The sequence below is a fragment of the Anticarsia gemmatalis genome, chromosome Z (assembly GCF_050436995.1).
Source record: "Anticarsia gemmatalis isolate Benzon Research Colony breed Stoneville strain chromosome Z, ilAntGemm2 primary, whole genome shotgun sequence".
Classification (NCBI taxonomy): Eukaryota; Metazoa; Arthropoda; class Insecta; order Lepidoptera; family Erebidae; genus Anticarsia; species Anticarsia gemmatalis.
In genome coordinates, this window is record NC_134776.1 from 13,509,453 (window position 1) to 13,524,168 (window position 14,716).

A 14,716-nucleotide genomic window follows, 5' to 3' on the forward strand; every position below is an offset into this window, starting at 1 on the left:
AATATACCGACTATTGCATACAAGTGGATTATTATTTCCGCTACGATGGAATTAACTCCAAGCTCTTCTAGATAGTATTTTCCAGTTCCGTACACCAACAATATGAGTATACTCGGCACTAGTCCCGCAAGAGCTATGAGAATCGTTCCCACTTTCAAAGATATACAGAAGCAGCAATGTTTTGATACCAGACAATAATTATTTAAAATACTTTGTACCATAATTGCTAAAGCAAAGAGCCTATTTTTTGTAAAAGTTATCTTAATCTTCGTGAAAATAATAATAATAAAAATAAACTCATTTTACAAATATCATAGACACAGTAATAATAACATATCACAGTTTTCTTTGACATTGATAGCGCACATTAAGAAATTAATTTTCTTCGTCAACCTCTGTAGAGGAAATATGTGCATTACCTAGGTACTTACCTATGCATAGGTACAGTCAGCTTCAAAAGTCGCTGAACATATCGAATCTTTAAAAACTCTATATTCGAAAACATGCACATTATTCTATCGAAAACACATTTGACATGGATTAAAATGTTTAATTCCGACTTATAATACCTGCTTTTGTTTCGGTATTTATAAAAAGAAATCGTATTTAAAGGTTACAGGCATACAGACAACCAGGCTCCGCACAAATACTCGTTATCATCACACAAAGATTTGACCCGGGTAGGATTCGAACCCACCACACGCGGCGCTACGGTTATTGTGGCTATGTGACTACTTTTAACCACAGCGCCAAACAAAAACCTGGTCGCATAGCATTATATGAAAAGTCCTATGTTTCATTCAATAACCATTGTGAATAAGTACGTCCTTAAAAATTAATTAGACAGTTGCTGTTGCTGCTTTTAACGACAATGACAACGACAGCGACAATGCGTAGATCGGAACGTAGCTGACGTAATGTCACTTAAGTAATAGGGATGTACTTTTTACGCACGGACCGATTATAACTATCTATATTGAAACGAGTGCTTTAGAATCGGATTCATTTTTTTTAAATATCTGATCCGTTATATTTCCTCTATTACTACATCGATAGTGAACAAAAGCAACTCTAAAATTGCAACTTAAATTACGACTACTTCAAGTAAATAAATACAATAATCCTTTTTTAATGCAAAAAGACATATAATTTTTACGGTACATGTCTTGTAAACAAGAATATATTTTCTAAACTACAGTCACACGATAAATAAACTAGTAAGTTGTTACGAAACCGACGTTGTTAAAACCCCTGAAAACTAAGTTACTTACTAAGTAGGATTCGAAAGATGTTAGGTTTATTTTATTTTTAACTAAGTATACTCCTGTTCCTAGAGTTCCTACTCCGAGGATTAAAATTGCTTAGGAAAGCTGATACCACCAACGTTACGATATAGTAGGACAATGACTTGAAATTGGGTAATACCATAATTTTTCAAAGCATTCGTCATTACCAAAATGCATACCTACATTAAATTACGCTTCTTCCTCTCTTAGGTAGGCAGAGACCAGAGAACGGCTATTGGTACAATCCTTACAAACTTTCTTTGTTTCATACATAACTAATAACTAATCATATGCTAAATGTAGGCATTTGGAATTTTTGATAAATATCCCACATCTAAAACCGTTTTACTTTTTCTAATATGAGTTCGGGTCTAAATACCCAATTTAATCGGTTCTATTTGCACGTCCCTATGAAGCATGACATTAGAGCAACTTGTACTGAAATGTCAGTTAAGAGCTCATGTCAGATCCTGTCACTTGTCATTAACTTGTTTATTTGGTTGTTACCGGCTGTGAGCACGTGAATTCTATTATTCAATATTTTTAATTTAATAATGAATTAAAGTTACAGTGTTTATATGAAACTATATAAAATCTCAATAGTTTTATACTGCTGGAAATTCTAGACTTCAGATAGAAATGCCCGGAAAAAATAAGGACGATAATATTTATATGGTAAGTATTTTTTTTAAATGCATGTGCAGCCAATAATTTTTGTGCTATGCTGTGTCTTAAACTACGTACAGTATGACTATAAAAAAGTTCTATATCTATTCTTTGGTTATGTAACTAAAATGCTGTGCGTATTTCACGAACACAAATTTTTGCTTGACTTGCAAATGTTTTTCCCTTCAACGAACTTTAACGACTCATTGTATAATATACTTTCTATAATTTTTCACAATTATTTTATTTAATAATTATTTATATTGTTTAGTGGCTGTTAAAATATGTTTGAAGTGTCAGTAAGTTTATGTTATAAATTTATTCAATTTTGTTTTATAAATATTTTGTAGCCTGTTGTTGCATAGTATTTAATTTTTGATGGTAATAAAATAGTGACGATTCTCAAGAATGGAGAGGTAATTGCTTCTTTACCTATTGTACAGAAAAGTTATTAAAGGTTAAATGATAGAAAATCATTACAAATTATTTTCATAATTTAGTAAAGTTTCCTAAAGTTTGGGAGTTGTACCTATAAGCTTCTAATTGCATGTATATCTTTTACACTATTTAGTGAATTGTTTCCTAACATCTTAGATGTAAATTTTTTGTGTGGCAGGTTCATGTCTATCCTAGGTAAATATTAAAATAATTGTGACATGAACACCCATGTGTCTAAGTTTTAATGCAAACTTAGGTGTAATATATTCTAGTGTGTTACATACACCTATATTATATATATAGGTTGTAGTCAGAAGTGAAAAGAAAGTATGTCTTGCGATTATTGTGAGATGACTATTAACACGTTCGCTGCCCCTGACGCGTATGTGCGTTTTGTAGAACGCACATGCGCGTCGCGGGCAGGGAACGTGTTAAGGGGTTGTTCAAAGATATTTCTTTATTTACCTAACTTTACTATGCTATCAATAAATGCGCAGGTAGCCATTTTTTACTAGCACCCTATAAAATGTTACTTATCTGTTGGCCAAATTAAACTAACTAAATTTATTATTTCTGTACATTTTATTTAATGAGTAAATAAATGGAATGTTTATAAATATTACTTGTTATAGACAGCAGGAAAAGTATATATAAAAAGTATGTATGAATCCCAGTATACAATTGATAATGAAATTGTAATAAGTTTACCTCTTTAGCTTTTAAACAAATTGACCACTTTATGTTTTTAACCCATTACTGTCGCAATACTGGATAACAATATAAATTAAATAAATAATTGGTGTTTCCAATAATTTATACCTTATGTGGAATTAAAATGGATAGTTATAAATATTTAGTATTTTAAGAGTATAAGTGCAGGGAACCATTAAAAATAAAAGTGAGAGAACTTTCGTTTAGCTACATAGCTGGCATAATTGTGTGCATTTGATTGCTACCTTGAAAGCTTAGTGTTGACTCTATTATACTGTGTTGTAAGGAAAGTAATTATCCTCCTTGAATGCCTAAATCAAAATTGGTCAGGTATTTACAGTATTTACTTTTAAAATCATTGAAATGTAACAAGAAGGTAATATTTTATTTATTTATTTATTTATTAGCAGGCATGCAGTTATATACAACTATATTTGCAAATGCAAATTATTTTAATATATTACCTTGAGTACTATTAAGTTAAAAGAGATGAAATCCGATCTTTTGTCAGTTAAACAAACATCTAAGACATGTTAAGTCACAGTGTAAATATAATAAATTGATCTTAGCAATGTAGAAAAAAAAAACAATAGGAAAAATCCAGCCATAAACATATGAATATCATACCGACATTGCAAAAAAGAAAACAATTAACTATCATTATCTGTGATGCATTCATACATACACAATCCCTGCTACTATTATATTATTATGAGTAAATGCGAAAGTAACTCTGTTTGTCTGTCTCTTCTTTATGCCTAAACCCCTGAACTGATTGGAAAGAAATTTTGTACTGAGATAGTTTGACACCTGAGAAAGGCCATTAGATAATTTTTATTCCTGAAATCCCAGAAGAACTGGTACTATTTGGGTAATAAGACAAAAGAAAGAGAAATCTCTGTGCATAAAAATAAATGCTCTAACTAAATGTATGTACAATGTACATACATAACTTTTACAGAGCTACATCGAATTCGATAATTCTTTTGTTAATGTTTATTTAATTTTCGGGGTTAGGTTTTTATGCGATCAAGTGCGTGGAAGTGGGATCAACGGGATTATACAGTAGTGTCCTATAGTAGGTAGACGAAGTCGGCCGGGCCGCTAGTACCTAGTATAATAAATGTTGCAACACATGGACATATAAAAGTAAAGTTAACTTATCAGATATCTGTTGACCTCTTCAACAAATACTACTGCTTAGTATCAAGGTTGCCACTCATGTATTTATCTTACGAATACTACGTCACTTACATCATCATAGACAGAAACAATTGTCGTAATATGTTTGTATTTTTTATTACTTTGTATGTTTTTATGTACATACACAGACCATAGTAATTTTATACTTTTTCCTACATTCGGATACCAATACTTAAAGAATGCCAGGTACTAAGATCCCTAAAAACTATTTTGCGTCATTCACATTTAAACTTATATCTCGTCGTGAAAAACTGGGTATTATGAAATCTTTAAATGTCTAAATCCGAGTTTACTAAGAAAATCATTATCATATGGTTAGGTATATTTGGTTATACCATTATCATGTCAACCATAACGCATCGGTTTTATACTTTTTTGAATTGCGATCTTGCGAGTTTCACAAGGAGACAATTCCGAGAAACGTATTCAACAATTTCTTATTGTAAATATCAATTTGCTTTGGGGAGCCACAAAACCGTCACGGTAACATATTGTAAAATTCTTACTTTTTTGTACATCGAATCTATAACGCCAGTAACGGTTCCATACGGCATCATACTCCTACATCTATCAACAAGTGAGTTTTTGTGATGATAACAAAACAAAATGAGCAAAGTGCTAAGATAAATACATACACGACAATACGATTTCGGTTTCAATCCCCTAGTAGACCAAGTTCACCAATTTCCACGCTTGACGCTAAGATAGTTGGAAACAAAATTGAATTTATTTCTTTCTTCATCGAAAGTCTGTGTGCAGTAATCAATATTAAAAAACATTTCCGTTTCTGTGTGACTGACGATGGACAACGCACAACCGAAACTACTGAGCGTAGAAAGTTGAAATTTGGTATGAGGATTCCTTAGGTGTCTCTTCAAAGGGGATGAAAGGCCGCGCGGGCAAGCCACGGGCGGAAAGCTAGTCATGTTACAAAAATACTTACTACTATATTAATTTATTGTCAACCGAGCCCATTAATTAACTCTGGGATTGAGAAGATTTCAATCAATGAAAGATAACGGCTTAAGTACGTAAGGAAAATCTTGTGAGAGACACACAGGGGCAGTCATTTATTTTAATCTACGTATATCTTAAAATGTCTCTGAAAGCAAATACTGTTTTGGTACTTACCTATAAATAGTACCTAAGTCATTCAGCAGAATACATAATTATCTATTGCACAATGAGACGTGAAGGTATTTAGCACAAACTTATATTACTTTATTACATTTGAAATCATAATAGTCTTAAATTACGTAAATATTATAAACATGAAAGGTGTTTATGAACACTTAAGGAGTATGATTGCTTTAAACTATAATATAAATATTCTTATGGTTAACTCATTAGTAAATTATAATTTGTACTTCTGTTTAAACTGAACTGTACTGTAAACTGCCATTTATACCGTAGGACATAGGTACTACACTCTACTAATGTAACAAACTAACCCCCGGTTTCTGAGTACATTTAGCGGTAGTTTATCTATTCAATAGCGTTTTTTTTGTATGAGTTTTGCCGCTATTGAATAGATAAATTACCGCTAAATGTACCTCAGAAACCGGGTGTGAGTATTGCCTTTCTACTAGTTTAACTTTGACTCGTAAATCGTTTCAGCTGAAGTTTGGTAGTAAGATAGTTAAAGTTGGTGCTGGTATTTTATGTGTTCTATGATGCTGACAGTCGGACAATCTTCCACGTCGCTTTATTATAGTCAGGCCTCATTAAATAACTACTCATCCCGAAAGGCACTTCTTTTAGGTAGAGCTAAAAGCTAGAATTTCAGGAATAATCATTATATTAAGTTATCTAAAAATCTGTAAGGTATTCAAGTAGATACATCGATACTCCTCAAAAATAGATATAATATCATTGTACCATATTGCAAAGTATTCATCGCAGTATTAATACTTACGAATATTGAAACCAAACGATCAGATAGATACGCGTCTTGTATAATATTTGTATTTCTACATTTTTAGTTACAAAACAAGAAACCATGGTACAAATACATAACAGTGGAGCCGCCGATGTTCTTCTACATGATGGCGTACATGATCACAAATGTTATAGAACAAGCATTTTATGTGTTCCAAGCTTGTACAATCAACCACGGCTACAGCGAAGAGGTCTGTCATAATATAAGTAACTATGAAGACATAAATAGAGAAGTGCAGGTAAGTTTATTTCAATCTCTGACTACTTTTCTAACTAATCCGTGATTTTGAATGTTCAGTTGGCTCGACATTCAATTTCGATTGATAAGCGATTCGGATTCCAAATTATATCAAAAATTACTCCTGAATTATGCCAAAGTAAATCATGGATAAATGCTGTTTTTAATGTAACTACCTAAGTAATTCAATTTCTCATATAACTTGTGTTCGTTTTAAATCAGGCTTCTATCATTCGCTAGTTAGGAATTTAAAAGTACGATTTAGATATGAGCGTGAATCCGACACGTTTGATTGTAATTTGAGTGTCGAGAGTAAGCCAGCTGAAGGCACACTATAAGGTAGACTTTATATTCAAGTACCTATTCATATTAATGAAGATGTTTAATGAGTGTGTAAACTAATACTAGGATTATTATATTATCATGGGATTTAGACTGTCTGTTTAAAAGCAGACTGGATCAACATTATATTCCGTAACTTACTACGTAATGATGTTATACTAAAAGCATAAGACCTTGATTAATAAACTCCTAATCATAGTTAGATCTATAGATTTCTATATAAAAATGTGTGACGAGTAATGTTAAACGATTGTTCTTTTTATTGTTTACAGATAACTGCATCAACATTCCACCAGTGGAACGGTATTGCTACTCACATTGTGCCTTTGTTGTTGGCTTTTTTCTTAGGATCTTATAGTGATAAACGAGGCCGCAAGGTTATACTGCTCGCCGGACTTCTAGGAAAATTATATTTTTCCATTATGATCACTGTTAATACTATGATGGGTAAGTTGTTAAACTTTACGGCAAAGATAATTATAATGCCAAAAGAGACATATAATTTTAATAAACAAAAGAAATGGGGTAATATTAATTAGCTGCAGTCATTAATTCTCTGCGAAATCGTTTTGCCCTTCGCAAAGCCTATTCTTCTGATTTTATTACAATATCATTTCATTCTTTATTACAATAAATATTTCCAATAAATGTAAATTGTAACTCGCGCACTAAGATATTACACAGTCTCCTTTACAAACATGACACAAAGGACATAAAACTGCAAAAATATATTCTTTTGACTACACTTTTATTAGGTCCATAAGGAAATCGAACCCGTATCTTCCAATCATAGTTGTAGCGTCGTAATGAGTACTGTAACCATTGCTCTACATTCACCGTCATTGTTCTGCTTTAAAGGCTTATGCAAGCTTATCAATGCGATAAATACAATTGTGCATAAACCATTTAATGCTATGCAATTAATATTTTAATATTGTTTGCTTAGAGTATTTTCACGTGATTGCAATACCTACCTACTTATAAACAATATAATCCATAAATTACCTAGTTATGAACACTGTTTCTCTCACTGTATGAGAAAGTTTGATTCGAAACTCCACGTTTAGCATTTATAGACTTGAACAAAATCATTCCGTAGGCTGAATCCTGCCCGTCCTCAAAACAGAATCGTTCTGATCACTGTTGGCTATACTCTCAAATAATACTTAACATGAAAGAACTAAAATAAACATTTTAACTTATTACATGCCTCTTTAAATGGAAAATTTACATTGTGTCATTTTTTGTGGGCTGCATCTCTAACGGTATAACAGCGAACAAGCAAATCGATGTACTCACAACCATTTTTTCTCTCTTTTCTAAAAAGTGATACTTGTATTATGTATATGCAAAACACCTTCAATTAAACATAGTAAGGGATATTTTTAGTTAGTATATTTGTATATCTTAAGTCAACTCCTAGGTAGGGGTGCCGGTTAGTAGCCGCCTGACAGTTCGATCACTATTGTTCCTTTGTAACACCTCCATTGTTACTTAAGGGGCAGAGCAAAACTTACCAGTTGTGTTATGCCCCCTATTGGTAGCAGCCTAAATTCTTCTTTCCTATATTAATACTAGTTATTATTTATTCCAGCTTGGCCATTAGAGTATGTGATATACACAGCGTCATTCCCCAGCGCGCTGACTGGCGCAGACCTGGCGATATTTGCCGGCTGTTTCGCGTACATCGCCGATGTATCTTCCTTGAAGAACAGGACATTGCGAGTCGGTATATTAGATGTAGTTTATCTAAGCACTATGCCTTCTGGATTGGCTATCGGTAAGTTAATTCAGTATATAGATACTTTAGTTACTTTTTTAATATTATAAAGCTGAAGAGTTTGTTTGTTTGAACGCGCTGTTGGATAGCCTATTTATCGAGGCAGGCTATAGGCTATATAACATCACGCGACGACCAACAGGAGCAGAGTATCAGTAAAAATGATAAAAAACGGGGGAAAAATATGACTTATTCTCTCTTTTGTGGCGCAAGCGAAGTTGCGCGGGTCAGCTAGTCTAACATATGTATACGTTACATTACGGATGTTATAGCCGAAGGTGTAGGCAGAGGTATTATAAACTTCGAACTGCTACTGAGAATAATCTAATAAAAATTACACAACCTACCGCACCACAGAAGCAGATAATCTAATCTAATCTGATACATAATATATTTCTTTTCAATGTCTTGGTTTGCATTAAAAACTCTTATTTATGTCATGTAGGCACTTAGTAAAGAGGGGCCCTCAGATATCGTTATTTGCGTAATTATTTAATAAAACATGACGTACCTAATCTTAAATATATCTACTAATGGATAGTATGTATTCACTATTTCGTACTGTATTACCTTTCTATTACGGTTTAATAATAAACAAATAAATTTAACCCATCAACGACCCACTGCTGGGCAAGAGTCACTTCCCGTAATGAGGGAAGGATTAGGCCTTGAGTCACCACTCCATCCCACTGGCCAAGTGCGGTTTGGAAACTTTGTATATCTTCAAGAACTGTATTTATTCATTTATTACGGTTATTTATGTAGAATAACATTTATACATTTAACTATTGTTTTCTTTTATCTTTGACAGGGCTATGTAGGTAATTAGGAAGTTCTTGATATTTATGTTAATAGACATTCACATATAAAATAAACAATTATTTTGCCTTACAGGTAACTTGCTATGGAAAAACGTAGTGAACAGGTCTTACACGGCTATGTTCGCGATAAACACGTGCCTTATGGCAATAGCCACTCTATACACTGTGATATTTATAAAATGGCAGACGAGGCCGGAACAAAAGAGTTTGAAACAAGCCGGCGTTAAGAATCCACTGAAAGACTTCTTCGACGTTAAGAATATTAAACAGACAATAACAACTCTAACGAAGAAACGACCGAATAATAGAACGTTGTTCTTGTGGTTTTTGCTCATTTCGATGGCGTTTTACACGTTCCAAAGAGGTGAGTGCAATAAATCGTTCATAATTATTAATATTATTCGATGACGATGCATTTCGGTGAACTTATAAGCTTTGTAGGAAGTTCACACTATCTCAAGATTTAGACCGCACTTTTTCTCCTAAAATGGATTATTGAACACTTACTGATCAAAATGTCACCAAACACATTAGTATGAAATTAATAGTTACTACGTCAACCATATCGTCTAACCATTGTCTAACGTACACCACGGACATCCACAATCCTACAAATCCTACAAATATTATGAATGCGAAAGTTTGACTGCTCTTTGAGATATCTTTGACTTGTACGCAAAAACTATTGAACGATCTTTTATAAAATAAGCAACACAGATAGTTTATGAACTGAAATAACCCATTACATACTTATTATCCTGCGAAATATTTCTAGCTATTGTTATATACTCTTTGAGTCGGTATTTGGCACTTCACAGTATTTCGTATTTTTTGCAGACGAACGTCCAATCATGTACTTATACACAACAAAGGTGTTCAAATGGGACGCGTCCACGTACAGCAACTTTAGGTCGTATTTGAGCACGCTGTACGTGCTAGCCATGCTGTTCGGTATACCACTCATGAGCAAGCTGCTGAGGTGGAGAGATACTGTAAGTACTCATTTTATTTACTTTATTCGATGTTAAGCTAAATTAAATATAGTAACTTGAAAGCCAGCCAAGCAAATTCTTTATTTCACCTTTGTAAGCGTTGTTGGCTAAAACATGTATTTTTCCATTAAAAAGACGATCCGTAACAAGCAGAGAATTCGTATTTTACATCCTAAAATTCGACTACGGTGGCTAGTTTGTTAAGGCAATGTTAATGTAGTTTGGCTGGAGCTCGTTGGCGCACTCGTATCCTCATTGCTCATAGGTTCGGACATTGTTAGACGTAGCAGAAAATATGCAGTCACTGTAACTTAAGATTTTTTCAGTACCTTACAGTACAGCAATGTATTAATTGTCTTTAAGCTTGAATTAACTTGATTACCTTAAGTCCTTACTAATCAAATTGCCTACTAATCTACTCTTATATTTTCAGACCATAGTAATGTTAGGAGCAACCGCACATATTTGCGGTCACTTGGTATACGCGCACGCAAAAACGGACAAGTTGATGTACGTGGGTGCGACTGCCGCGGCTTTAGGGCCCGTCGTAGCACCGCTTATACGATCTATGACGTCGAAGATTCTACCGGCAGATGAGAGAGGTATGTGAACGTAACTTTATCATATCGTCAAATAGATGTTTAGATAAATCACGAACCTTATCTGAAGATATTAGCACCGGTTCTTTACTTAACAAAGGTTGTGCTGATTGAAATACCTATGTTTTATTTTTCTTTACATGAAGCTCAAACAATATTTGCAACACTAGGCAAGTCATAGAAATTTGCAGACCATTTTTTTATCTTTGTTTCCTTGACAACTCCTACCAGCAAATGCTACATCAATTGGCATATACTCTAGCTATGATAGCGATATGAAATTACATCAACAATCAGAAAATGTTCTAGTAGACCATAAGTATAGGCTTCTCGCGCATATAAGAGCACATTTTAACAATGTATCCTAATAGCTTTCATCGTCAAGTGATGGAGTGCCATCAATTGATTAAATACAATTAGGCGTGTCGCCCAATTTGAATGTCTCGATCAATCGCTGGTTGGATAATGTCAATGTCAATAACTCGGTGTCTACTTTAATTGACAAATAATTGACCTTGCTTGTGATAATATATGATCAGATGTAACCAAACCACATGGAAGTTCAGGGTCTACGGTTAATCGACGCAATTACGTTATATCTGGTAAAATATTTTTAAAACTTTTAGTATTTGACACAAGGACGGATAGAGAATATAATATTTTGGGAATTTGTTAAAGCACACTTATTCGTTTGTAATAAGTTGCTTATTAAACTACTTTATTGAAAACTACTTTATCGATATTATTACTCCACTGTTGTTATCCAGTCTTATAACGACTTATGGATAAGTGTTGGCTAACCTATCCGATAGATAGTGACACCAAATTTATGAAAAACAGCTGTCATACATATAGATTCAGAATTACTACATATTCAGAAGTCTTAACACCGGTCATTAATTGTATTCTATTTAGGTGTCTTAAATTCCCACTCTTTATATTCCAGGTGTCGCATACGCCTTTTTGTCGGTAATGGAGAACGCCGTGGCAATGTTCGCGTCAATTGTCTACTCGCAGCTGTACAAAGCCACGATCGACACTGAGTTTATTAACGCTATATTCTACCTTACGATGAGCACGCAGGTTGTGGTGTTCCTCGCATCATTGTAAGTAAATGTTTATAATTTTTATCTTTATACGCTTGTGAATTGTGATCCTATTAGTTTAGCACAAAGGCAATAATCACTATTACAATAGTAATTATTTAAATAGACAAAACGTTTGATTACAAAAGAATATAATCTGCTTCTCTGGCATGTTTTGAAGGACACAGTTCAGAATTTCAAGCACTCGACCCGAAAGCCTTTTTCTATCTACTATGCACTTTCTTATATTGATAGCAGCCTTCAATTTGCACAACTAATTTCCAAACAACAATAATAGAGTATATCTTTGCCCCTCATTGAATCATAATAAAATTTTATAGCTTGAAGTGCAAGTGTGTTAAGGTTAATTTATTCGATGTCTCTTGCAGTATTAACCGATTTTTCGATACGCATCAATCTATAAAGCTCTTCAGCAATTTCGTAACGGTTTTGGTCTGTAAAGTATATAACCTAGCGAAATATGCATGCGTAGCAATGCTAGCTAACTTTACAAACTTCTGCCGATTAAAGGAATTAAGGACAAATAATACAATATGGTTACATTGTTTCAGAACCATGGATCTTATGCTGAAAGGCAAACCTTTAGATCCCTACATAGAAGGAGAAGAAGACCAGTTAGCAACATCGTAACAATAGTTTATAAGTTAAGTTGCTTATTATATCTAAGTTATATTATTAAGTCTCTCACTCCACTATAGCATAAAGCATAACGTCTCGAAAATAATAAAAACTAATTTTGTAGACTGGCAACTTCTCTTAACAGTAAATTGAATAATACATGAGTAAAACTCTTAAATTAAAATCGAATAATTTATGTATTTATTGTATTTATTTAAATAAATCTGCTAAGCTTTTTTATTTATAAAATGATTTAGCTATGTAGAAAGAAATCTTTCTTTTTAATAGTTACAGAAAAGTGTATTACATCGAGTATATTTTCATTATAATTTTACGCTCGATGAATACAGAAATACAGAGAACACACCATGGATTGGTTTTCGTACATACACATCAATTTATATTCGCAAAAGAGGTACGTTACAAATACGATAATAGTAACATGTTTCTAAAATGCACGATTTTTATAATATAAATGATTCCTAACCTTATTTTATAATGTACATCGACTTATTTAATTATTAGGAGTTAAATGGTGGTAATTACTTACTTATTGCTTACTTATGTGATGTGATACTTTCAAACTAAAACTGTAAAATAAACTAGGTTTTTATAGCCTCATAAAACGTTTATTGCTGATAGCGATACTTTAATATGAATATGCACTTTTCTGTAACACATTATTATTTATTAGCAAATTAAATTAACTGAAATTTTATATTCCTAACGCAATAGAATTTTCAGGCTGTGATATTATTGCAAATTATTTAAACAATAAATATTATTATTTCTGTTGTTTTCTCTGGTGTTTATAATAAGTTGCACTGTGCACGGGTCTTGCACCATTCTGATTTTTTTTTTATTATTTTTCCAATTCTAAACTTTTAGGATTTAAGTTTAGTATTTTTCTTGTAAATGTGTATTGTCAATGTATTTGTCCGAGTACCCAAAACTTTACTATTGTTTGATTTAGGCCCTTTCGCTCAGTTTAATCTACAAACACAGTGTCTATGTGTAATTTAAAAAAAAACTGTTTTCAAAATGAAATGATTATTTTATTTGTACTTAATCTTAAATCATAAAGGTTTTTGAAATGTTCTATAATGAAAAACGTAATTAGCGGGCGTGTTTCATGTTTTTTTCTGTTACTTACCTACTTGGCACATATCAATATAGGCGACAGTATATGCGCATTTTCGTATATATTCGTTGTAATACCGAGTGCGTAGGTGTAACGCCCTTCATGTTAGTTAGTTAAGTCTTGTACTAACTATATGATGTTCCATTCAAATGCATTAATAGAATTTATCTGGCTGTGATAATAATAAAAGATATACCTGTTTTGTTATTACAATAACTATGCAAAGTTTTAGATAGTTAGATAGCTAATTTTTTTAGAAATTGTTCTGTGTAATTAAAGTAAATTGCTAAAGTACAGTGTGCTTCAAACAAAATATTTTACTAAGTATTTATTATATTACAGATTTTTGGTTCTTGTAAGTTGTTTACGTAACTTACTTATATTTAAGTTTTAAAACTAAAATAAATGCGTAAATACCTCTGTTTATAATGTTTGTATTTGTCCTAAACAAATGTTAAAAGATGATTAGTACTTATTTTATGAAAACCTGTTTATTGTTGTCTTGAATAATAAAATTAAGTTATCTTTACTGCGATGGTTTTATTTTAATAATCAACCTGACCTACCTACTCATACGATATGACGTTAGGTGTCATTTCGGCCCTCAGCAGTTTACACTACTTATGCTAAAATAATTGCGAATAGATATTAAATTTGTCTCTCAATCACGCCAAATTGCTTCACAGATTTTGATTAAACTTTATAATAATATAGGATAGACATCTGAGTATTACGTAGGCAATTTTTATCACATTATATTGATCACTAACCGTTTAAGCCAATTTTTACGCGCAAGTCACGCGGCTTTATTAGTTGCTTCTAATTTACACACATTGG

General features: G+C 32.7%; 1 protein-coding gene across 1 annotated transcript; it reads left to right on the forward strand.

Annotated features, from left to right (window-relative positions):
- Positions 1-1,754: 1,754 nt before the first annotated feature.
- LOC142986617 (lysosomal proton-coupled steroid conjugate and bile acid symporter SLC46A3) lies at positions 1,755-14,408 on the forward strand. The gene is made up of 9 exons (XM_076135152.1): positions 1,755-1,961; positions 6,287-6,481; positions 7,095-7,269; positions 8,417-8,602; positions 9,497-9,787; positions 10,261-10,415; positions 10,849-11,017; positions 11,961-12,120; positions 12,672-14,408. Exons 1-9 carry the CDS (start codon positions 1,926-1,928, stop codon positions 12,748-12,750), a joined length of 1,446 nt encoding a protein of 481 aa, XP_075991267.1. The 5' UTR covers positions 1,755-1,925; the 3' UTR covers positions 12,751-14,408.
- The last annotated feature ends 308 nt before the right edge of the window (positions 14,409-14,716 follow it).